Genomic DNA, 27,606 nt, shown 5'->3' on the forward strand with positions numbered 1-27,606 from the left:
TAAGTTTATAATATTTAGCACTGATGGACCTAATAATACAAAAAGCTCCTTGATAAGTTTCCCAGGAAGTTGGTCAAGTAAACATGTTGTTTGTTTTATTCCATTTACACGTTGTACCAATCCTTCTAATGTTATTTCATCAAAACGAGAGAAACTATTTTGGATATTTGCAGTATCCGCCGTATATACAATCGTATCTGTGTTACTATAACCCCGTTGTAGCTGGGACGCATTGTCTTTAATCTCCTTTCTAATAAGTTCAATTTTCTTATTAAAGAACTTCATAAAGTCATCTGCCGAATGGGTGGAGCTACTGGAAGGAGTCCCTTGTTGGGTTAGCGATGCTACTGTACTAAACAAAAATTTTGGATCGTTTTTATTAATGCGGATGAGATTTGAGTAATAATTAGTTTTAGCTAAGGTAAGCATGTGTTTATAAGTTATTAAACTATCACTCCATGCTTGATGGTGCACCTCAAGTTTAGTCGTGCGCCATTTGCGTTCCAGCTTTCTACATAATAATTTCTGAGCTCTAGTTTCTTCAGTAAACCATGGCGTACGCCTTTTTTAACTTCAGCGGTGCTATACTATCAATGGTTTCGCGCAGGGCGTTGTTAAAGTTGTTAGTGAGGTTATCAATAGAGCCCACATACTTTGGGAACGGTGCCATTACCGAGGGCAGTAGGTCCGCAAGAGTCGTCGTTGTGGCAGCATTAATGTTGCGGCTGCTGTAGTGCCTTCTCGAGTGCCTTTAATACCATCCAGCCCCGCCTCCTTCAGGACAAGCTCTACAAAATGCAAGTGGACCCCTGCCTGGTTGCCCGGATTTTGAACTACCTCACCGACAGGCCACAGTATGTCAGACTGAAGGACATCACGTCTGACACTGTGATCAGCAGCACCGGAGCACCGCAGGGAACGGTGCTGGCCCCTCTTCTCTTCACCCTGTACACCGCTGACTTCTGCTACAACTCAGAGCTGTGTCACATCCAGAAGTACGCGGATGACACAGCCATCGTCGGGTGCATCAGGGACGGCAGAGAGGAGGAGTTTCGGAACCTGGTGAGGGACTTTGTTGTCTGGTGCCACACGAACGTCTTGCAGCTCAGTCCGTCAAAGACCAAGGAGCTGGTCATTTACTTTGGGAGGTCGAGTCCACGGTCACAACCTATTGTGATCGAGGGAGTTGAGGTACAGACCGTGGACTCATTCAAGTACCTCGGGGTTTGGGTGGACAATAAGCTGGACTGGACTGTTAACATGGACCACCAGTACAAGAAAGGACAGAGCAGGCTGTACTTCCTCAGGAGACTGCACTCCTTCAACATTTGTAGAAAACTCCTGTGGATGTACTACCAGTCTGTGGTTGCCAGTGTTTTGTTCTACATGGTAGTGTGCTGGGGGGGCAGTACATCTAAGAAGGACAGCTCCAGACTTGAGAAACTGATCAGGCGGGCCGGTTCTACAATCGGAATGAAACTGGAGCTCACTGGTGACGGTGGCAGAGAAGAGGACTGTTGACAAACTAGTGAGCATCCTGGATGATGCCAGTCACCCTCTGCATAGCGTTATCAGTAGCCAGAGGAGCCTGTTCAGTGCTAGACTGCTTCATCCCAAGTGCAGGACTAATAGACTCAAGAACTCCTTTGTCCCACACGCCATTAGACTGTACAACTCCTCTCTGGGACGGGGGACAGGGGGTATTAGGATGACAGGGGATGCAAAACATTAACAGTGCAATACGTTTTCATAACATGGTCACTACTGCCTACTTTGTCTTGTTATATTCTTATTTTACTGTTATATTGTTATTCCCATTGTTTTTATTCTTTTTGTAATATTTCTCTATTTGGTTTCCTTTTAAACCCCCATTATTTACTTTTTACTTTTTTTTTTTTTTTAAATTGATCTCAACTCTGTACACTGCTGCTGGAATTTTAATTTTCCTGAATGAACTCTCCTGAAGGAATCAATAAAGTACTATCTATCTATCTATCTATGACGGCATCTTGTATGTTGTGATAAGCACGCTCTGAAAGCAAACGTTAAGTACTCAGCCAACACGCCTCGTCTGCATTATTGATAAATAGACAGACAACACATAGACTCCGCTGCTTCACAGGCGGCTGGATGTAGCCGGCAAAGTATTCCCATGCTAGCTAGCAGGTCTAGCGAGCACGCGTCATTCAGTCCAAAACGGCCCGATCTATCCACGTCCAGAATTGTCTGGCGGTCGTAAGTGATCCCGGAGTGACCACGCCGTAAGCCAGCCATGAAATTTGCAGGATTGTCCGGTACTTTTGCCAAATGTTCCATCTTTACCAAGAGCCCCTCGGCGCCGAAGCCCGTCCGGGCGCTGACATCTTGTTAAGAAAAGGCGTTAACAAAATAAAAGCATGTAAACAACATACGCAAATTTGCGATAAAATAATTGTCGGCGTTAATAGATTGATGAGTTAACTCATAATTAACGCATTAACTTGCCCACCCCTAATATATATATATATATATATATATATATATATATATATATATATATATATATATATGGACGGATGGATGGATGGATATATATATATATATATATATATATATATATATATATATATTAGGGGTGTAACGGTACGTGTATTTGTATGAACCATTTCGGTACGGGGGTTTCGGTTCGGTGCGGAGGTGTACCGAACGAGTTTCCAGACGGACATATTAAGTAGCGTAAACAATACTCAAAATACCGGACATTTGAGGCATTTTAAGAAACTCTGCCCTGACAGCCCCGCAAAAGATCAAGCACATGTCCGGTGAAAAGAGGATGTAAGGTCGGTCTATCCTAGCCCGATCGCTGCTAGCACCGGACATGCCCTCTTTTGCTAGCATGCTAGCAGCAACCGGGCTAAGATAGACTGACCACATGCTTATATATATATATATATATATATATATATATATACATACATACATACATACATACATACATACATACATAACTACCTATATATATATATATAAAATGTATATGTACACACATGTACATCTTGCAGACAGACTCAGAAATGAGTGGGGCAAAATTCCCACCCGAGCATGTCCAATACATATTAACTGGACCTCAAGGACGTGTTTCAAACGTCGCTGAAAATCATCACAGGTGCCCTGTATAGAAAACCTGTTGACAAAGACAGTCATGCACTTAATAAAAACTGCCCAGAGAACGTCCGAAAGCCTATTCAGCTAGCACTCGTACTTACGCAGTACGCTTGAACGCCTCCCCAATGAAAACAGTACACGAATGACCTGACAAGAAGAAAGGAGTGCGACACAGAGTTGTTCACAATTCTGTGTGGCTTCTATGAACAAATAAACAACACATACAATAGTTTCCCTGACAAGAGTCTGTCTCGTGTCTCGATTTTAAAACAACCACTTTCCCCAACGACTGGGACTTTTTGTTGGGCACGCAGTCAAAAAAAAAAAGAAAATGCTTCTGTTTTTCTTCTGCGTGACGATAGTGATGATGCAGAGTAACTTCCAGCCAGCTGAAATATTGACTGTCCAAATGCAGCATGTTGTTTGTTGTGCCAACGTTTGGACAGAACGTGTGTGTATTCATTGACAGGGATGAACAGCAAAAGTTTGGAGGAAGTGTTGGCAGGAAGGGACGCTCATTTGCCTGCACACCTCACATACTCAGAAGGGAGGGTGTGTCACCTGTGAAACCTCTCCTGCCAAATGTTCGCCTCTCGCCGTGTCGACATATTCCCGCTCTCACTTTAGAGGCCCGATTGTGCCACTTGATACACCTCTGCCTTTAAATCCATTATCTGTGGAGGAGCGGCTTTGAAGAAATGCGCACACGATGCTCGGCAAACCCTGGAGAGTTCGCGTTCAAAGAGTCGCTCAGTGAAAAGGAACCTTTGAAGCTTGCTAGCTTAGCTTAGCAGCCGCATAAAATAAAAACCCAGCATTATTAAACACTTATGCTGCATGTCAAATGGAATATAGTCAGTACACTTCAGTAAGTATACTTTGTGCACTGTGCACACATAGACAGTCTAGTGCTGGCCCATATTAAATACTGTATTTTTCGGACCATAAGGCGCATAAAGCATACTTGCCAACCCTCCCGGATTTTCCGGGAGACTCCCGAAATTCAGCGCCTCAACTGAAAACCTCCCGGAAAAAGTTTTCTCCCGAAAATCTACCGATATTCAGCCGGAGCTGGAGGCCACGCCCCTTCCAGCTGCTTGCGGATCTGAGTGGGGACAGCCTGTTTTCACGTCTGCTTTCCCACTATATAAACAGCTTGCCTCCCCAATGACGTTACAACATCTACGGATTTGAATAAAAAACTGCACACACAAGGAGACGAAGCAAAAGAACGAGGAAGTTACAGCCATGGCGACGCCTTCTGTAATAGAGTGATTCTATGTTGTCTGTGGCCATCTCCTGGTGAATGTTGGCTATAGCGTTATGGGGTTACTTTTTGATTGGCCAACGATTTACGTGGTGTTACACACCTGACGGCAAGTGAGGGAGTCTGTTCTGAAGCCCACAGTAAAGAGACGTAACTTCATCACCTCGCCTGGTTATTGACTCCAACCCAATATATTACACCGTCGACATCTCGACGAGCAAAATGAAGAAATAAATGGCAGAACAAAGGTTACTCAAATAGTGAAAGATAAGTGTTGTTGTTTGTTTTTTTAGTAACCAGCAAGCACAGTACAGTTAGTAGAACAACTGTGTTTTTATTACTCTGTATTTGATAGGTGCCGTCTGAAATTCAACTATTTATTTTATTTACATATATAGTAAAATAAATATATATAGCTAGAATTCACTGAAGGTAAATTATTTCATATATATATATATATATATATATATATATATATATATATATACTGTATATGTGTATATATATATATATATATATATATATATATATATATGTATATATATATATATACTGTATAAATAGACAGTATATATATATATATACACGGGTCCTCATATATATACAGTATATATATATATATGAAATATTTATGAAATACTCGATTCGGTGAATTGTAGATGTAAATATATTCCTCCCCTCTTAACCACGCCCCCCGCCCCAACTACGCCTCCCCGACCATGCCCCCCCACTCTACACCCCCCACTTCCGAAATCAGAGGTCTCAAGGTTGGCAAGTATGGCATAAAGTGGTCATTTTATGATGTTTTTTTCTACATGTAAAACCCTTCCTTGTAGTCTGCATAACATGCAATGGTGGTTCTTTGGTCAAAATATTGCATAGATTATGTTTTACAGAGCTTTTTACAGCTGCTTTCTAGACCCTCTAGGTGCGCCGTTTTGTGGTCGGTCCTATTTACGAGCCACCACCTTCCCCCGCCATTTGTTGTTGTAGTTCTTACGGGACTTATGCATATCCCAAATACACATCAGCATAATAGGGTGAAACGCAAAACTAGACAATATGTTAAAAAGTTAAAGTGCCAATAATTGTCACACACTCATTATGTGCGGTGAAATTATTCTCTGCATTTGACCCATCCCCACAGGGGAGCAGTGAGCAGCAGCGATGGCCACGCCCGGAAATCATTTGCTGATTCAACCCCCAATTCCAACCCTTGATGCTGAGTGCCAAGCAGGGAGGTAATGGGTCCCATTTTTATAGTCTTTGGTATGAGTCGGGTGGGGATTGAACTCACGACCCACCGATCTCAGGGCGGACACTCTAACCACAAGGCCACCATGTCTCATAATAAGTGCCATATTGGGGTCCTTACCCCACACACCATAACAATACTGTATGTTGAAGCACAGTACGTCTGACTACAGTAGCCGTAATGCTTCGGCAATCAGGCAAGTGGTGCGGCTTCGTTGCTTTCCAAAGTTGTACTAAAACATTTTGACGGATTTTTGAGCGCCGTGTGTAACGTTCTATATTCTCAATGAAACCTCAATGTTTTGTTTTGTTTTGTCACCTTTTCTCCTCCAAAGATATTGCTGAGCATTGTGGACAAACAGCATAATTTTGGTTTTATCTAACATCAAATGGACAAAGATAATACCTTCTGGAGGAAAGTTCTGTGGTCAGATGCAACAAAAATTGATTTGTTTAGCCACAATACCCAGCAATATGTTTGGAGGAGAACGGGTAATGCCTTTAATCCCAGGAACACCAAGTCTACTGTCAAGCATGGTGGTAGTAATACTATGCTATGGGCCTGTTTTGCTGCCAATAGAACTGGTGCTTTAAATGGGACAATGAAAAAGGAGGTTTACCTCCAAATTCTTCAGAACAACCTAAACTCATCAGGTTGGGTGTTGGGCGCAGTTGGGTGTTCCAACAGGACAATGACCCCAAACACATGTCAAAAATGGTAAAGGAACGGCTATATCAGGCTAGAATTAAGGTTTTAGGATGGCCTTCCCGAAGTCCTCACTTAAACGTGTGGATAATAAGGGGACGGCGTGGCACAGTGGAAGAGTGGCCATGCGCAACCCGAGGGTCCCTGGTTCAATCCCCACCTAGTACCAACCTCGTCACGTCCGTTGTGTCCTGAGCAAGACACTTCACCCTTGCTCCTGATGGGTGCTGGTTAGCGCCTTTTATGGCAGCTCCCTCCATCAGTGTGTGAATGTGTGTGTGAATGGGTGAACGTGGAAGTAGTGTCAAAGCGCTTTGAGTACCTTGAAGGTAGAAAAGCGCTATACAAGTACAACCCATTTATCATTTATTTATATAATGCTGAAGAAACAAGTCCATGTCAGAAAACCAACAAATTTAGCTGAACTGCACCAATTTTGTCAAGAGGAGTGGTCAAAAACTCAACCAGAAGCTTGTGGATGGCTACCAGAAGTGCCTTATTGCAGTGAAACTTGCTAAGGGACATATAACCAAATATTAACATTCTTGTATGTATACTTTTGACCCAGCAGATTTGGTCACATTTTCAGTAGACCCATTATAAATTCATAAAAGAACCAAACTTCATGAATGTTTTTTGTGACCAACAAGTATGTGCTCCAATCACTCAATCATAAAGAAAGGTTCCTATGTTCTTTACAAGTGTATGTAAAACTTTTTATTGCGACTATATGTACATATGTTTAAAGTTATATATACACACACACACATATATACATATGAAAAAACATGTACATACACAACTATACATATATAAATACGTATACACTAGGGGTTTAACGGTACACAAAAATTTCGGTTCGGTACGTACCTCGGTTTAGAGGTCACGGTTTGGTTCATTTTCGGTACAGTAAGAAAACAACAAAATATAAATGTTTTGGTTATTTATTTACCAAATTTGTAAACAATGGCATAACATACATATACACACAGGGTCCATTGCCAAGGTTAATGTGGTCAACATATATAAAATAAAAACTGAATGGTTTCTTAACAAAATCTTTCTACATATAAAGTGCTCTTTTTAATTGATTGATTGAGAGTTTTATTAGTAGATTGTACAGTACAGTACATATTCCGTACAATTGACCACTGAATGCAAACAACCCGATAAGTTTTTCAACTTGTTTAAGTCGGGGTCCACGTTCATCAACCCCCCCCCCCCAGCCTGGCTAACTTGGCAGTAAGAGGATATATGGGTTTATTATTCTTCCACCATATAAGTGGGTCAAAAGCTAGTTTTTAATGCAATACAGCAACCCCCTGCTACCCCGGACGGGACAAGCGGTAGAAAATGGATGGATGGATGGTCTTAAATATGCTGCTACAAAAACATTTGTTTTTGCTTCAGCCCTGTCTGACTCGCCGAGGAGAGGCTGCTTGAATGCGGTGGTGACGCTTCCAAGGAGTTAGCATGTTTGACGTGTTGGCAGAACCGTACCCTACTGCTGCTGAACAATGTCGGCAAACCTCCGCCCTCCATTGTTGTTTCACACCGCGCAGCCAAAGTGTTCCCAAACGGGAGATGTTGACGAGGCAGGAGGGTCTTCCAGCTCTGGCTTTTGCATGTTGTCCTAGCCCGGTCGCTGCTAGTCTGCCGTGTGTCGTGCCTCGCTCTGCATTGTTTACACAACGTGCGGTGCGCAACATAATATGTCCGTGTGGAAACTCTTTCGGTACACCTCCGAACCGAACCGAAACCCCCGTACCGAAACGGTTCAATACTAATACACGTACCGTTACACCCCTAATAGACACACACATATGTATGTGTATATGTATTTCATATTCACATATATAAATTTCATATACACACACACATACACTACTCTCATGTTATGAGAGTAGCGTACTGTATGTGTGTGTGGCCCTTTAATATGTGACAGCACGTGCAGGACGTCAGCGAGTATGTGGGGGAAAGAGGTGAGGGAGCGGTCGCGTGAGTGCGGGATTGGCTAGTGTTTTGTTGGATAGGCTGTGTGCAAGACCTCAATAAAGCCACGATTTGAAACTAATTGCCGGACTCGTCATTTACATCGGAGTCCGGGGCTGTGGAGACCCACTGCTGGGTAGAGTGAAGGGTGTTGCCCCCGAAAATACGTCGGCCCTGGAGGAGTGTCTCCCCTGCGCTCCTCGACTACGGTCTAGGAGCCGGAAGCAAGAAAGGTGCAAAATACATTTACATAAATATATACACACATATATGCATACATATATTTACATATACATTTATATATAGATATATACACGTATATAAATATATATATATACATACATGTACATATACACACACATACAAACACACACACATATATGTATATAAATACATATTTACATACCCTTTTGCATATATATATATATACATCAATAAATAAATAAAAATACAATATATATATACATATATATAAATATATATGTACATAAATACATATTTACATACACATGCATATATATATACATACAGTAAATGCATGCGTATATATATGAATAAAATAAAACATAAATATATATATATATATATATATATATCAATCAATCAATCAATGTTTACTTATATAGCCCTAAATCACTAGTGTCTGAAAGGGCTGCACAAACCACCACGACATCCTCGGTAGGCCCACATAAGGGCAAGGAAAACTCACACCCAGTGGGACATCGGTGACAATAATGATCCAGTGGGACGTCTGTGACAATAATGATTATGAGAACCTTAGAGAGGAGGAAAGCAATGGATGTCGAGCGGGTCTAACATGATACTGTGAAAGTTCAATCCACAATGGATCCAACATAGTCGCGAGAGTCCAGTCCAAAGCGGGTCCAACTCAGCAGCGAGAGTCCCGTTCACAGCGGAGCCAGCAGGAAACCATCCCAAGCGGAGGCGGATCAGCAGCGCAGAGATGTCGAGGCGGATCAGCAGCGCAGAGATGTCCCCAGCCGATACACAGGCAAGCAGTACATGGCCACCGGATCGGACCGGACCCCCTCCACAGGGGAGAGTGGGACATAGAAGAAAAAGAAAAGAAACAGCAGATCAACTGGTCTAAAAAGGGAGTCTATTTAAAGGCTACAGTATACAAATGAGTTTTAAGGTGAGACTTAAATGCTTCTACTGAGGTGGCATCTCGAACTATCAGAATCCATCGTTAGCAATAGATCATTAGTCATTTTTGCGAGGGCTGTCTCCGTCGAGTGATTTGCCCTGAAACCGGATTGAAAGGTTTCACATAGATTGTTAGACGCTAAGTGTTCATTTAACTGCTCCGCAACAATTTTTTTGAGGATTTTTGAAATAAAGGGAAGGTGAGACACCGGTCGGTAGTTTACCATGAGGTCAGGATCGAGGTTAGGTCTTTTAAGAAGAGGATGAATAACCGCTTTTTTGAATGCTAGGGGAACAGTGCCCGAGGAAAGTGATAAGTTTATAATATTTAGCACTGATGGACCTAATAATACAAAGAGCTCCTTGATCAGTTTCCCTGGAAGAGGGTCAAGTAAACATGTTGTTTGTTTTATTCCATTTACACGTTGTAACAATTCCTCTAATGTTATTTCCTCAAAACGAGAGAAACTATTTTGGAGGGCAGTATCCGCCGTATATACAATCGTGTCAGTGTTAATAGAACCCCGTTGTAGCTGGGACGCATTGTCTTTAATCTCCTTTCTAATGACTTCAATTTTCTTACTAAAGAATTGCATAAAGTCATCAGCTGAGTGGGTATATATATAAAATACTAAAATACTAATCAAATTAGGCTTCAACACAGCTGGTTGATTGAAGAATGGCATTTATCTATCGTTCAGCGCTCTGTTGATGGTGTGGAATTGATTGCTGATGAATCATATTTTAAAGCGGATGAGTGGAAATGCCCGACATGGCTGCAACCAGGTGGAGCACTCAACTTCTCTCAGCTTATATTGTTGAGGGCCCAACAGCTTTGTGGAAATGATGGCATTTGAGTTGGAGGCTGGACCGGAGCAATCGACCCCGTTGATGTTTTCACGATGTCACAGTGACTTTTACCATGCTTTCAACGAAGGCCCGACTGGGAGGAAATTGAGCATCTGCTGCAGTTAAAACGTCAACTAACTCACAACCCTCTTGCTAACTCACACACCCCGACAGAGGAGCCAAAGAGAGGAGGCGGAGACACGCATAACATGTTCTCCCACTTCTCACTCCCTGACAAGTGAGATCTCACCCTGAAAAGAAAGCGGCTCGCTTGATCGAGCTTTTATATTATTGTCATTTTTCAGCAGCAGGCGGCAAATCTCGACAAAACTACCCCTCCCCCACCCTCCGCATCATTCCACGCCGTTATACACCTCAGCACACTCAAGCCGACAGCATATTGTTGAACTATAAAGTACGGTAGCACCTATGGGCAGGGATTGTGAGCACCATTCGACAAGCAAACACAGAAATAGAAAATTTAAAATATAAACAAATATACATACACACACACACATATGGATATATACAAGGGGACGGTGTGGCGCTGTTGGGAGAGAGGGTTCCTGGTTCAATCCCCACCTTCTACCATCCTAGTCACGTCCGTTGTGTCCTTGACCAAGACACTTCACCCTTGCTCCTGATGGGCCCTGGTTAGCACATTGCATGGCAGCTCCCGCCATCAGTGTGTGAATGTGTGTGAATGGGTGAATGTGGAAATAGTGTCAAAGCGCTTTGGGTCCTAAAAAGACAGAAAAGCGCTACACAAGTTTAACACATTTACATATATACACACATACATATATGTAAATATATATAATAATCAAGACTAGATTTTTGGCCATTATTTGCATTTCTACACTTGATTTTACCTTTAGATTTATTGTCATCCATCAAGCTCTTTTGGCTGTTTCTGACACTAGCATGTCCACTTAATGTATCACTGAATTTTTACAGTTTTTTGAGGAGATAATCAGACAACATACCTGAGGTATGTTTCGTAAACTCTGTTTCTAGAGCTTCATGCTTTTTCTTGTAGTTGAATGCAAAATCAGTTAATAAACTATTGTTCACTCATCATGGAATTCAGCACACAGTCTTGTGTGTTTCTCCAAGTCCATTCACAATGTTTACAAAATATTTAAGGTCTTCGCGGTTATGGCTCTTTGAATAAGGGCCAAAATAATGTTCTTTGTTTGTAGCCTAGCTAACATTAGCGCTAACAGCCTACTAAATGCTACGTGTCAAAAAGAATAAAAGGTGCTTTGATTCAAATATGACAGTCTGAAAACACGCCAACATGTGCCGGGTGATGGTGTTAAAAGTGATGTTTGATCGTCTCATGGATGCTGTTTCGGCGTCTCATTTTTAGCTCACCAGCCCGAGTTCCTGGTTTGGTCTTTTCATGAAGCGATCATGACAACGATTTTGGCAGGTTTAGTACTTGTTATGAAAAGACCAAAACTTAAGGACAGTGGCATGCGGCCGTGTAAATACGCTATTCAGATGCCAGCGAGACCTACAATACCTTGCATTTTCACGTCACACTTTCAAATGCTATTGCTTTTTCCTGAAAAAAAAAATGCGGAACTGATATTTTGACGCGAAAATTAATACTTAAAAATGTGGATTTTCGCTCCCCTTCTCAATGCAGTTTTTAACAAAGATAAAACTGAGGTCAATATTTGTTTTTGAGTGTAATTCTACAATTATTCTCTGTCAAATGTGGGGAGGTGTTTTGGGCATGTCCAACCGGTCGGAGGCCACAGGGAAGACCCAGAGAACAAGGACATGTTGGGGGGGGGGCTACTTTGTCTCCCAGTTGGCCTGGGAACGCCTCGGGAATTTCCCCAACGGCAGCAACTGGACAAAGTAGCTAGTGAGAGGGAATTCTGGGCTTCTGTGCTTTTGCTACTGCCCCCGCGGCAGAAAATCGATAAATTGGCTTTTATGTGCCTACTAGAAGTGGAATCTGGTAAACCTATTTCCTACTTCCCAGCCGTCCTTAATGTAGTATAAGCACCGAAGTGATGCCATGACATCATTCCAGAAAACACCGCCACCAGGCCGCTCCAGGTAGTACAGGTGTAATTGCACTGGGCATCTCTTCCCAGCAGGTGTTTGTGAATCAGGCTTACACATCCCGCACATGTGCAAAGCGTGCACAAACGCAGCGGCCTTGCACACATACTTAAAAAAAATTAAAAAAAAAACGGGACTCCGCCATGAATAATTAATGCTGTTGATCTTGTCGAGATTTCCCAGCAGGTCCGACATGCCTCCCCAGAAAGATTGTTCCGCAACGTTTGGTCTGGTTAGCATCAGCAACAAAAGGGACTCCGTGAGGGGTAATTATAGTCAACACGGCCGGCAGCGCAATGCGAGCTTTTAACAAAGCAGCATATTAAAAGCTGCTGCCATAAAGTGAAACTGGAGGACAGTGGCACATTATCTGGCAGGTGCCGGTTCATTGCTTTAATGGAGCAATATGGACATGCGCTATTACTTTGCCACCATTAACGTATCTGTGTCCATTTACAAGCATCTGTCTGTTGGTGAGAGTCAGCTTTTAGCGCGTCTGTCAACCTGTTTTAGTCCCACATACCCCGCCGTGAAGCACGTGCACATTTGGGCGGGTCTACGTCCACGGATCAGCAGGTCTCAGACAAACACATCAGCCTGGCAGTCCCCGAAGAGACGGCGTACGCTAGCACGCCTTCGTGGGCCCTAATGAACACTTTGGGGGTTGAGCATGACGAGTCGGATTTAGAATGCAATCTAGGGAGGGATGCCCCCCGGGGAGCATGAGAATGTCGGACTGCACCGCCGGGGTTGACTTTGAAGGTTTGGAAACAACATGGCCAAAATGGAACGGACTCAAACCGCTGCCGGACGGCTTTGTGACCAATGAATTCAATTTATCCTTTAATCTTCCTTTTATTGTATTTTTGATTATGCTCAATTTTTAACTGAGAAACGTGACACCAAACTGAACATGAGCACATTTAATCAGACGTGCTCAAAAAGCTCATGTTCACCCAGAGTCAGAAGCAAACAAGGATTTGTCATATTCCTAGTTTAAACTGCACATTTTTCTGTCATTACGGTAGTAAATGTATGCACACACGATGAATACGCCTGTGACACCTCAGCTGGATACATTTTAATATTTGGCCTGGTAATCTGACTGTACTTCACAATATCATATGACTGATATGGAAACATAAACATTATGGCTGCACAATTGAGACGCTATGAACAGGGGTAAACACCGTAAACAATCAATCAATCAATCAATGTTTACTTATATAGCCCTAAATCACTAGTGTCTCAAAGGGCTGCACAAACCACAACACAAACCACTACGACATCCTTGGTAGGCCCACATAAGGGCAAGGAAAACTCACATCCAGTGGGACGTCGGTGACAATGATGACTATGAGAACCTTGGAGAGGAGGAAAGCAATGGATGTCGAGCGGGTCTAACATGATACTGTGAAAGTTCAATCCATAATGGATCCAACACAGTCACGAGAGTCCAGTTCAAAGCGGATCCAACACAGCAGCGAGAGGCCCGTTCACAGCGGAGCCAGCAGGAAACCATCCCAAGCGGAGGCGGATCAGCAGCGCAGAGATGTCCCCAGCCGATGCACAGGCAAGCAGTACATGGCCACCGGATCGGACCGGACCCCCTCCACAAGGGAGAGTGGGACATAGGAGAAAAAGAAAAGAAACGGCAGATCAACCGGTCTAAAAAGGGAGTCTATTTAAAGGCTAGAGTATACAAATGAGTTTTAAGGTGAGACTTAAATGCTTCTACTGAGGTGGCATCTCTAACTGTTACCGGGAGGGCATTCCAGAGTACTGGAGCCCGAACGGAAAACGCTCAATAGCCCGCAGACTTTTTTTGGGCTTTGGGAATCACTAATAAGCCGGAGTCCTTTGAACGCAGATTTCTTGCCGGGACATATGGTACAATACAATCGGCAAAATAGGATGGAGCTAGACCGTGTAGTATTTTATACGTAATTAGTAAAACCTTAAAATGACATCTTAAGTGCACAGGAAGCCAGTGCAGGTGAGCCAGTATAGGCGTAATGTGATCAAACTTTCTTGTTCTTGTCAAAAGTCTAGCAGCCGCATTTTGTACCAACTGTAATCTTTTAATGCTAGACATGGGGAGACCCGAAAATAATACGTTACAGTAATCGAGGCGAGACGTAACAAACGCATGGATAATGATCTCAGCGTCTTTAGTGGACAGAATGGAGCGAATTTTAGCGATATTACGGAGATGAAAGAAGGCCGTTTTAGTAACGCTTTTAATGTGTGCCTCAAACTCAAAGGAGAGAGTTGGGTCTAAGATAATACCCAGATTCTTTACCGTGTCGCCTTGTTTAATTGTTTGGTTGTCAAATGTTAGAGTTGTATTACTAAATAGAGGTCGGTGTCTAGCAGGACCGATAATCAGCATTTCCGTTTTTTTGGCGTTGAGTTGCAAAAAGTTAGCGGACATCCATTGTTTAATTTCATGAAGACACACCTCCAGCTGACTACAATCCGGCGTGTTGGTCAGCTTTAGGGGCATGTAGAGTTGGGTGTCATCAGCATACCAGTGAAAGCTAACACCGTATTTGCGTATGATGTCACCTAGCGGCAGCATGTAGATGCTGAAGAGTGCAGGGCCAAGGACCGAACCCTGGGGAACTCCACACGTTACCTTAACGTAGTCCGAGGTCACATTGTTATGGGAGACGCACTGCATCCTGTCAGTAAGATAAGAGTTAAACCAAGAGAGGGCTAAGTCCGACATAACAATTCGTGTTTTGATACGCTCTAATAAAATATTATGATCGACGGTATCGAAAGCAGCGCTAAGATCGAGGAGCAGCAACATAGATGACGCATCAGAATCCATCGTTAGCAATAGATCATTAGTCATTTTTGCAAGGGCTGTCTCCGTAGAGTGATTTGCCCTGAAACCGGATTGAAAGGTTTCACATAGATTGTTAGACGCTAAGTGTTCATTTAACTGCTCCGCAACAATTTTTTCGAGGATTTTTTAAATAAAGGGAAGGTGAGACAAATAGACTCCCTTTTTATTTTAGACCAGTTGATCTGCTGTTTCTTTTCTTTTTATCCTACGTCCCACTCTCCCTTGTGGAGGGGGTCCGGTCCGGTGGCCATGGATGAAGTACTGGCTGTCCAAAGTCGGGACCCAGGATGGACCGCTCGTCCAGAGTCGGGACCCAGGATGGACCGCTTGCCTATGTATCGGCTTGGGACATCTCTGCGCTGCTGATCCGCCTCCGCTTTTGGAATGGTTTCCTGCTGGCTCCGCTGTGGACGGGCCTCTCGCTGCTGTGTTGGATCCGCTTTGGACTGGACTCTCGCGGCTGTGTTGGATCCACTATGGATTGAACTTTCACAGTATCATGTTAGACCCGCTTGACATCCATTGCTTTCGTCCTCTCCAAGGTTCTCATAGTCATCATTGTCACCGACGTCCCACTGGGTGTGAGTTTTCCTTGCCCTTATGTGGGCCTACCGAGGATGTCGTAGTGGTTTGTGTTGTGGTTTGTGCAGCCCTTTGAGACACTAGTGATTTAGGGCTATATAAGTAAACATTGATTGATTGATTGATTGATTGATTGAAGTGTTGTTGTGTGTCTGGGGCAGCATGGAGACCAAAGTGTTTTGCGCAGTAGTTAAAACCTGTTTGAATTGGGCCATGCTACATAAAATTTGCAATAAAAGTAAAAAAATAGCTTTAGACTTTGGGTAACTTCTTCTGGAGGCGTCAATACCGACTATTACCTGAGTTTGTTTTCTCGTAAAAAAAAACGTATTTTCAAGCGGTGGCTGGCTTTGATTTTGCCGTGGCGGTACGCCACATTCAGTTACATTAAGGGGAAAACCCGGATTTATATAATAGATTGTGATATACAATTTATTGTTATCGCAATATAGATTAAGGTTACATTTAGAAAAAAAATAGATGTATTGGATTATGTTTTGCAGCATCATATAATTACAGGCAGCAATATTGTAGTGCAAAAACAAGTCCACTGTTTTAGTGCAGCATAACTGGAAATATGATCAGGTGTCTGACAAACACTTATACAGTTTTTAAAAACATTCCACGTCTCACTATGTGACATCTGGAGTAATTACTGCAGTTCAGAGTAAAACCACCTATGACACAGTTGCATTGCATTTGGCATCTTTAATGAACAAAATTCAATAAAAAATGGTCCCAGCATCCTTTATTTTTTTATGTTTGGTTAAAGTTTAGGCATGCCTTTTTTAATTAAACAATTACTGTCCTGTAGATCCAATTAAGGCTTACAAACTGCTGCATATTGAATATAGTTTTTGATGTTACTTTATCATACCCACTATTAAAAATGACGAAGGAAACAGAGCGACGTCATCGAGCCTCCGAGGGTTTGATCTAATCTCATGCTTATACGATCGCGCCGGGCCGTGTTCTGCCACGCGCACACCACAGCCCGCCTTTGGTAAGGTCGCTGATGAAAGGAAAAAAAAAAAAAGGTCATTGAAATGTAAGAGGCGATCGATGCTTGCCAGTCTTCTGGAGCGATCCGGTCTAGGCCGGATTTCCTCTTCTATAAGGGCCGTCCCTGGTTTATTCCGGGTCATCAGTCAGACCTCAGTTGTTATCCCGCCTCTTTTAAAGACTGGCTTCGAAGGTTTGTGCAGCCTCGTCGAACCGGTGTCCTCGGTTTTGCAACCGAGCATTTTTTTTTTTTTTTTCGCCGTGTGTAACTTTGATGGAAGACAGGTTGCTGGTTCTCAGAGTACATGGATTGATGAGGTTCCTTCCTGCTTATGCACAGAGAAAACCACAAATATATTTGGACAAGACTAATTAATAATCAATCTGGACTCCAGTGTACAGATTTCACACTCGGTACACATTAAAACCGAGGGACAAGAAGTCTTCATTCAGAAGTTTACTTCCCAAGTCTGGGGATTGTGCTTATAAACGAACAAAACATTTAATCATTTAAATGAAATTTGGGAAGAAGAAAAAAACAAATTTAATCAAGCCCTAACACGAACAGCTTGTGCCAAAAAGGAATTTTGTCATGAGTTGTGCGGGCCTACAAAAATTTTGTCAGCACCGCCAGGGCCCTTAACAAGATTTTGTTGAAGCCTGATTTTGGTCTTCAGTAGGGCTGCACGATTTTGAGAAAAAAAATAATTGCGATATTTGTCCCCAAAATTGCAATTCTGATTGTCAGGCTTTAAAATATAAAAATAGGGAAAAATAACGTGCGAGGGCGGAAATGTCACTTTTAAAAGGTCTATTAACATATTATTGTGTCAAAGTGCCACACATCAAAACAATATGCAATAATTTACTTTAAAAAAAATGTTTGGCTTTCATTCATTTGTGGCAAAAATGTCTTTTAAGTACCCCGAAACCAGATAAAATCCAAATAACACCAAGATATTACTTCAATCAATCAATCAATCAATGTTCATTTATATAGCCCTAAATCACTAGTGTCTCAAAGGGCTGCACAAACCACAACACAAACCACTACAACATCCTCGGTAGGCCCACATAAGGGCAAGGAAAACTCACACCCAGTGGGACGTCGGTGACAATGATGACTATGAGAAACCTTGGAGAGGACCCCCTCTAGGGGACCGAAAGCAATGGATGTCGAGCGGGTCTAACATGATACTGTGAAAATTCAATCCATAATGGATGCAACACAGCCGCGAGAGTCCAGTCCAAAGCGGATCCAATACAGCAGCGAGAGTCCCGTCCACAGCGGAGCCAGCAGGAAACCATCCCCAGCAGAGGTGGATCAGCAGCGCAGAGATGTCCTGAGCCGATACACAGGCGAGCGGTCCATCCTGGGTCCCGACTCTGGACAAGCGGTCCATCCTGGGTTCCGACTCTGGTCAGCCAGTACTTCATCCATGGCCATCGGACCGGACCCCCTCCACAAGGGAGAGTGGGACATAGGAGAAAAAGAAAAGAAACGGCAGATCAACTGATCTAAAAAGGGAGTCTATTTGAAGGCTAGAGTATACAAATGAGTTTTAAGATGAGACTTGAATGTTTTTACTGAGGTAGCATCTCAAACTGTTACCGTAACTGTTACCATTCAACTGTTACTTAAATGGGAAATACTAATAAATGTTAAAAGTATATGAAACAAACATTTAATAACGTGATCACTGCAAACGCCTGCATTTTTGGACTCTGCTCCCTTGGACTGGCCTGCGTGCTACTTTACTCGTAGTCTTTCGTAAAATCTTGACACATTTCGCCCGTTTTGATTTATCTCTCGAGCAACTCTGAATAAACGTTTATCCTTTTGGCGATTTTTGACCGGTTCCAACAGCCTAAAACAACGCAAGCATAGGGTATTTTTCTTCGAGAAAAGACAAAATGTCACCCAGAACGCTATGACAACAGATGCTCACCGGCCCACCGCTTTGAGTCTCGTATATTTGATGACATGACGTCAGGTGAATACAACCTATTGTATAAAAAGTCTGATTTATTATGTCAAATTTGGAACTTTTTGTTTTGAAATAATATTGTTTCATGTCTTATTGCTTCATATGTATCTACTTACACCTTGGTAAAATAAATATGACCTACTAACCATCTATTTTTTACTGCTTGTCCCTCTCTGGGTCGTGCTGTCCCAGCTGCACTCGAGCTCAAGGCAGGGTACACCCTGCACAATAATATTGATAGCAAACAAAGAGAAATACAGCATTATAATGTGAAACTTAAAGTAAAAAATGTTTTTTCAGTCATTCAGTTTACCCCAGGCAGCTGTTGCTACAAACGTAGCTTACCACCAGCATACCACCAACGTGTGAATGTAGAGTGAATGAATGAAATTTTCCCGGTGTGTCGCGCTTTGACTCACTCGAGAAAATTCCATTGTTATAGGTATTCATTTTCCAAGTATTGGCTAAATATCGGCTAAATATTGGCCCTACCCAGCAGTCACTAGACTAGACCTGCTCGACATCCATTGCTTTCGGTCCCCTAGGAAGGGGGGGTTGCCCACATTTGCACTAGACATTGAAATAACGTTGACAACTTGATGAATTAAGTCCTGACATTGAGCAACTGAAACATGACGTTGAAACAACATGCTTTTTGACAACGTTTAATCAGTGTTGGGTTCTGACGTTAATTTGATCATTGAATTATGGTCACTTCTCAACCGATATTCTACAACACAAACACAACGTTGAAACAACATGCTTTATGACGACGGTTAATCAATGTCAGGTTGTGACGTTGATTTGACCATTAAAATTTGGTCATTTACCGACCAACAACGTGGATTCAACGTTAAGACATCAACGTTGTCTTCATTTATAAATACATCTATTTTGCAACATTGTCTCAAAGTCGGTCTTAAAGAAAATGTACGTATAATCAACGTTGTATCAATGCTGCTGTTTCTGTTGACTGTTGATTTAGAAATCAATATACATCATCAAACTGATGTGGAAGAACTATGACCTGAACTGTGAAATGCGGGAGATACACAAACCACGCAAGTCAATAGGGAACCTTTAGTTATCGGTTGGGGACATCTCTACGCTGCTGATCCGCCTCCGCTTGGGATGGTTTCCTGTGGACCGTACTCTCACTGCTGTATTGGATCCACTTTGAACTGAACTCTCGCGGCTGTGTTGGAGCCACTATGGATTGAACTTTCACAGTATCATGTTAGACCCGCTCGACATCCATTGCTTTCGGTCCCCTGGAGGGGGGGTTGCCCACATTTGAGGTCCTCTCCAAGGTTTCTCATAGTCATCATTTTCACTGGTGTCCCACTGGGTGTGAATTCTCCCTGCCCACTGGGTGTGAGTTTTCCTTGCCCTTATGTGGGTTCTTCCGAGGATGTCGTAGTCGTAATGGTTTGTACAGTCCTTTGAGACAATTGTGATTTAGGGCTATATAAATAAACATTGATTGATTGATTGAGTTCCAGGGACATAAGGGTCCTGGAACTTAAAGTTTCTGGACATTTAGCAAAAAAAAAGCCTCTTTTTGTTGGGTTTCCTGTCCCGGAGCTGCGAGCACTTCAACGTGTCGCCGAAGCTGGGTAGAACATGATCATGGATGTTGAGCTGAGCAAAAGGCCTGCAAGGTGCCTTGAGAAAGTGAGAGTAGCACACGTGCCTCTGGCGGCTCTTCTCTTAAGCCCCCACTAAGACGGGGCAACCCCTTCCTATCTCCGCTTGCTGGATCATCGTCCTTTAGTTAAGCTGATAAATCCTCCCTCTGAGCTCTTTTTGTTCCACCACACTATTTTTTAAATTTTTTTGTTCAAAGGCGATGCAGAGGAGCGAGCGGCGTCACGCTCGCCGTGTAAGACGGAATTAGCGAGCGTTTCCCTCGTGACACTTCCTGTCAATGCGGGGATCAAAGCAGACATCGGACAACTTGAACTTTTTTCTGTTTGTTTTAGCACAACTCATTAAATCGATGACGCTTGTTCGCTTTCACACAAAAAAAGGGTGCAGAGATCAGTCAATCTTTGCAGGAGAAGTCTCAGCACATGTAAATAGAATTCAAGAAGGTACAAAGTGGCCCAATTAAATCCTCCGATACGCCCCCCTGAGGCCGTCTTTAGTGGACGCGCCCGTCAATGCTCTGACTGAGTGCAGCCTCTTATTGAGACGCACGGACACTTAACACGAGTATTGATGCGCTTCCTCGATGCCTCATCGCGTCAAGGCCAGCATATCGACGCTGATGGCCAATTAACGCGGCTCTTTAGCTAAATTAAAAGCCTGACCTCCTTGGTGGAGTTTAATCTATTATAGGAAGAAGCTCACTTACAGGAAATAATCTAAATATCCATCAATCCATCCATCCATCCATCTTCTTCCGCTTATCGCGGGGGCAGCCGCCTCTGCAGAGAAGCCCAGACTTCCCTCTCCCCAGCCACTGCATCCAGCTCCTCCTGGGGGATCCCGAGGCATTCCCAGGCCAGCCGGGAGACAGTCTTCCTAACGGGTCCTGGGTCTTCCCCATGCCCCCTTACCGGTCGGACGTACCCTAAACACCTCCCTAGGGAGGCGTTCGGGTGGCATCCTGAGCAGATACCCTTAACACCTCATCTGGCTCCTCTCGATGTGGAGGAGCAGCAGCTTTACTTTGACCTCCTGCCGGATGTTGGAGCTTCTCACCCTATCTCTAAGGGCCGAGGAAACTCATTTCGGCGGCTTGTACCCGTGATGTTGTCCTTTTAATTACAACCCACAGGTCATGACTGGAGAAACTAATCAGGCGGGCCGGTTCTACTATTGGAGTGTAACTGGACTCACTGGTGACGGTGGCAGAGAAGAAGACTGTTGACAAACTAGTGAGCATCCTGGATGATGCCAGTCACCCTCTGCGTAGCGTTATCAGTAGCCAGAGGAGCCTGTTCAGTGCTAGACTGCTTCATCCCAAGTGCAGGACTAATAGACTCAAAAACTCCTTTGTCCCACACGCTATTAGACTGTACAACTCCTCTCTGGGGCGGGGGTTGGGGGGTACAAGGATGACAGGGGATGCAAAACAATAACAGTGCAGTGCGTTTTCATAACATGGTCACTACTGCCTACTTTCTCTTGTTATAGTCTTATTTTACTTTTGTATTTTTATTTCCATTGTTGCTTTTTATTTTTTATTCTTATTGTAAAATTTCGCTATTTTGTTTCCATTTAAACCCCCCATCATTTACTTTTTACTTTTTTTTTAAATTGATCTCAACTCTGTACACTGCTGCTGGAATTTAAATTTTCCTGAAGGAACTCTCCTGAAGAATCAATAAAGTACTATCCATCTATCTATCTATCTATCTATCTATCCATCTATCTATCTATCTATCTATCTATCTATCTATCTATCTATCTATCTATCTATCTAGCTATCTAGCTATCTATCTATCTATCTATCTATCTATCTATCTATCTATCTATCTATCTATCTATCTATCTATCTATCTATCTATCTATCTATCTATCTATCTATCTATCTATCTATCCATCTATCTATCTATCTATCTATCTTTCTATCCATCTATCTATCTCTAACCATAGGTGAGGATGGGAACGTAGATTGACAGGTAAATTGAGAGCTTTGCCTTCCGGCTGAGCTCCTTCTTCACCACAACAGATTGATGCAGCGTCCGCATTACTGCAGACGCCATACCAATCCGCCTCTTGATCTCACGATCCGCTCTTCCCTCACTCGTGAACAAGACTCTGAGGTACTTGAACTCCTCCACTTGGGGCAAGATCTCTTTCCCTACCCAAAGATACATAATCTACATAATGTACATATATCTATCATCTTTATGCTATTTTTACTCATATTTCAGTCTTTAATCTTCATCATAATTAAGATTATGTGTACGCACTCTGGTGATTGTGGTCTGGTGAGATCCTGTTGCAGATCCTGTGACAATGTTTCCTCACCTGTCCCTTCTGTACCCAGCCAGGCCTCCATTTGTGTGTGTTTGTTTGTCAGTAGTTAAAGGAGGAGTCTTGTAGATATATTATCAATACTATGAATAATCATCATTGAGAATATATTATCAGTAAACAATGTAATAATAAAATGCCATATTACAATTATAGATGTATAAATAATCGATTTATAATCGAAATATGAGTCCGTGTGCGGGCCATGTCTCGGCGTACGAAGGTTTCGTTCATTCATTAATAAATTTTGTATGCCGCCATTTTGACGACATCACTGCCTGTAGCCGCGAATGCGGCCGTTTTGAAGAGGCAAGGCCCTCTAAGTCACATCCTGTACACACCGGTGCGGGAATTTCTAAGAGCTTCAAGGCTAGAGGCACTTTTGATGAGTTTTTCAGACTACAAGGCGCATATTAAAAATTCTCATAAATAAGTGCGCCTTATAACCCGGTGTGCCTAATGTACGTATTCATTCTGGTTGTGCTTACCGACCTCGAAGCAAATTTTTTTGATACATCGTTTAATATAACTTGTGACAAGTAGATGGCAGTCACACATAAGAAATAACGTGTGGACAGAGGGTTGACGCCTGTTCAGTAAATGACGCAAGCAAGTACCCGTAAGCAAGCGACATCAAAACATTGATGTTTCATTGAGAATATGGAACTTTATGCACGGCGCTCAAAAATCTGTCACAATGTTTGAGTAGGACTTTGATAAGCTACGAGGCCGCACCACTTGATGAATTGTCGTAGCATTACGGCTACCGTAATCAGACGTACAGTGCTTCAACATACAGTATTATTATGGTGTGTGGGTAAGGACCCCACACCTATTAGGAGACATGTTATCTTGATGTAAAACCAAAAGTAAAATCGCCATTGGTGTTTCAGCTCAAAAGGGTTCCTCATTCGAATCTCTGAGTAATATTTGTAAGTTTTACAGTTTAAATAAAAGTGTTTATATTTACTAAAGTGTGATGTCTGTAGGAGTGTTTTCATGCATAATAGTATTTGCTTTCGGCATGTAATTACACTAGCGTTGTTAGCATTAGCTAATATACTAACACGTTTATGAGTGTCTGGAGGGTGTATTATTAACTTACAATTACATTCTTTTTGTATTGTTTCAGTTTCACAAATTCCTCAGTTATTTCACCATGATTTCACCGTGGAGGTATTAAGTCTGTTTAACTGATTGGAGAGCTAGCTTCCGCAGCTAGTGGGTCCATGACGATGACTTTCGTTGTTTTTGATCTGCCGGATGACAGGAACCATTTGGGAACAATGAAACTATGTAAATAAAATATTTCTGTGTGAATAACCCATTCCACAACTTATAGTCCGGTGCTCAATCATGAAGTGATCTGTAGTCGAATTAAAGGATGCTAAAATTAAATTTCAAAGGACAGTCCCAACTTTGAGGGATCAGAGGAAAAGAAGAGGAGCAAAGAAAGTGCAAGGAGGCGGGGTGGTGATGACTGTGGGGTAGCCGTCCTGTGGCTGGCTGGCTGTCTCATCTCGGCCCCTAATTACCCGACTTTCACCCTTCCCCAACATTTCTGTGATCATCCCCCAGCAGGGTGACATTGAAGGGATTCAGACTAGGACCTCAACCCACCATTGATCACACGGTCACCTTTCACTGTCGTACGTCATTGACTCCCCTACATGGCCAAAAGTGTGAGGGCAGCATCCGGTACCGGAGCCCCATGACAGGCACGGACCCTTGCAGGATTTAACCCATCTGATGAGCTGCACGCACTTTTTCATTCCTGTCATGTTGTCTTCCCTCGACACTAAATCCTATTCAGCGTTCTGCCTTTTCATCTATTCCTGCTTATCTGGCATCCTTCAAAGGGATGAACGCCATTCTTCCCGGAGATATTTCCCTCAATTTGACGTGAGGATGAAAAGACCGGCGTTTTGCGATAACCCTGGCCATATATCTATCCCCTATGGATGGAGGCGACTGCCACAAACACATATTCCATCAATAATTCATCCGCAACGTTTGCAGGGATGCAGGATCCGTCTATTATTGTGCTTAATTTCCCCTTCCGTGCAGTCATTTTGTGCTCATGTTTGTTCCGTTCAGTTCTGGGGGCAAAAGAAGCTGAGATTTGTTTTGCTGTCGCCGCCTTCGTCGATCACAGGCGGCCCGCCAGCGTCGACGAAAAAGCCGTGGCTCCACTTTCACCAAGTAAATAAGAGTTTTTTTGTTATTTTTCAGAAAGTAAATACTGCAAGTCAACAAGTAATTAGATGAGGCAATACCTGAAGGAATTGTGTGTGAATGCTCCAATGCTGAAGTTGAACTGAAATGCTGACAGAATGTAGTATGAATGTAAGAATAGTTTGAATGTTGAAGAGTTACAATTTCAAGGAAAATTTCCTGGAACTTGTGAAATTGTTAGTGGAATGTGTTGATGTTGGAATGGTTTGAATAAGTTGAAAAATGTGGGACTTGTGTAACTTAGAAAAATGTCCTATTCATTTCAATGGGATTTTCGTGAAAATTTGCTGATTTTGGGGAAAAGCGGGATGTTTTTGAAAATGATTAGGAGCATTGGTGTTGGAATTGTTTAAATTGGTCAGGAAATGTTGAAGTGGTAACAGTTTTTAATTTAGAAATGGTATAATTTTTTTTCTGAAAAAACAGGATTATTTTGCACTGTTATACAATTTAATAAATCAGAAACTGATGACATAGTGCTGTATTTTAATTCTTTAACTCTTTTGTTTTCAACCAAAAATGCTTTTCTCTGATTAGGGGGTACTTGAATTTAAAAAATGTTCACAGGGGGTACATCACTGAAAAAAGGTTGAGAACCACTGTAGTAGAGGGTGGCTGGAGACAACTGAGACTCACCAATTAATTTACCTGACACAAACAATTTGATTTAGGGAACTATTGTCCTTTAGCGACAGGTGACTGAACCATGAGGCGAGGGAGAAGGACAAAACAGATTCTTTAAAAGCACACTAAAACATGATCATGATGGTCTTGTCAACATTAAAAAGAGACAGTTTTCTCAGACAGCACAAACGTTGGTGAGCCTAATGGTTAGAGTGTCCGCCCTGAGATCTGTAGGTTGTAAGTTCAAACCCCGGCCGAGTCATACCAAAGACTATAAAAATGGGACCATTACCTCCCTGCTTGGCACTCAGCATCAAAGGTTGGAATTGGGGGTTGAATCACCAAAAATGATTCCCGGGCGTGGCCACCGCTGCTGCCCACTGCTCCCCTCACCTTCAAGGGGGGTGAACAAGGGCATGGATCAAATGGAGAGGACAAATTTCACCACATGACAATCATTGGTACTTTATCTTTACAGTTAGCTTAAAATAACAGTTGTTGATCAGTTATAGTTCCAAAGTATTTATACTTGTGCACATATTCAATGACATGGTTTTTAATCACAATTGGCTGGTTCACATGGGGTCTGTTCATAAAGTCAATCAGCATGTCCTTTGTTTTTGATGAGTTGAGCTGGAGGTAAGACTCATCACACCAGCGTGCAAAGTCATCAATAATGGCTGCTTTCATCTCCATTTAGCAAACGTACAATTACTGAATCATCAGCATATTTGATTAGTGTTTAGTTGTCATATTTACTCCGACACGTTTGTGTACAAAAGAAATAACACAACCTTGTGGTGAGGTGTTAGAAGTAGCTTTCCTGACAAAGTATCATTTACCCTGACTTTTTGGGTTCTGTTTGTCAAAATGTTAAGGATCCAGCCCATCCAGTTATTAGTCAGGTTCAAGTGCTCAGTCAACCTGTTAATCAGAATATGCGTCGAAAGCTGAAGAAAAGTCTGCAAACAAAAGTCTGACATGAGTTTCATTTGTGTCCATATGTTTTAAAAGCATATCTAAAAGTGTTCCAGTGGCATCCTCCACACCTCTGTGGGTTTTATATGCAAACTGCAGAGGATCTAATTCTGTTTGAGTTTGTTTTAAAATCTCAGTCCTGACCATTTTCTCTAATATCTTCATGACAATGGAGGTCAAAGCCACTGATCTGAAATCATTTAAAATTGTTGGTATGTCGGTTTTAGGGACAGGAACTATCACTATCACAACGTATTTCCAAAGCTCAGGGACATCAATAATGTCAACAAAGTTCACCTTTGTGTTTTCACGCACATTATAAAACTTTTGGTGGACAAAATTAGACAAGTAAGGAGTGGAAGATGTAAATAAACTGGTGTGTTTGTTTGTGTTCCACCCCCCCAATCTTTTTCCATTTTCAATACTTTTCTAAAAATGCTCCAGGGAGCCACTAGGGCGGCACTAAAGAGCCGCATACGCCTCGAGAGCTGCGGGTTGCTGATCCCCCGGGATATGCTTTCACCTTCTTGCAGGGAATGAACATGCCCCTACAAAAAGCAACATATGAAGAGACAACTTCTCCTTTACTGTCCAGATGGTCTCCACAGGACTCAGTCAGCAAGTCCCAGACAGTGCAGTCGTAACACTCCAGACTTGTATTTGCTTTGTTACTGCTTTCTCTATTTTTAATACAGTTGTGTACATGGGCAGAAGCTGTACACGGTTATGGTCAGCGTACCCCACGGGTGGGAGTGGGAGAGATTTATATGCGTTTTTTACTGACCCATAACGTAGTTCCAGTCTTTTTTTCTGTCTGGTTGAACATGTGACATATTAATAGAAGTTTCTGAGTGTTTTTTTTTCAAAGAGACACGGTTAAAATCACCCAAGGATA

General features: G+C 42.5%; 1 protein-coding gene across 2 annotated transcripts in view; it reads left to right on the plus strand.

The window, feature by feature from the left end:
- Positions 1-27,606, plus strand: part of gfra4a (GDNF family receptor alpha 4a) — a 316,518-nt gene that overhangs the window by 52,533 nt on the left and 236,379 nt on the right. Inside the window, exons 2-3 of one of the 2 annotated variants that reach the window (XM_061894913.1) lie at positions 5,559-5,652; positions 24,972-25,076. The exons of the other annotated variant lie outside the window; for it this stretch is intronic. Coding sequence (XP_061750897.1) covers positions 5,631-5,652; positions 24,972-25,076 — 127 coding nt within the window. The 5' untranslated portion in view covers positions 5,559-5,630. The remainder of the gene's footprint in view (positions 1-5,558; positions 5,653-24,971; positions 25,077-27,606) is intronic. 2 annotated transcript variants of the gene reach the window in all.

The sequence above is a fragment of the Nerophis ophidion genome, linkage group LG03 (assembly GCF_033978795.1).
Source record: "Nerophis ophidion isolate RoL-2023_Sa linkage group LG03, RoL_Noph_v1.0, whole genome shotgun sequence".
Taxonomy (NCBI): domain Eukaryota; kingdom Metazoa; phylum Chordata; class Actinopteri; order Syngnathiformes; family Syngnathidae; genus Nerophis; species Nerophis ophidion.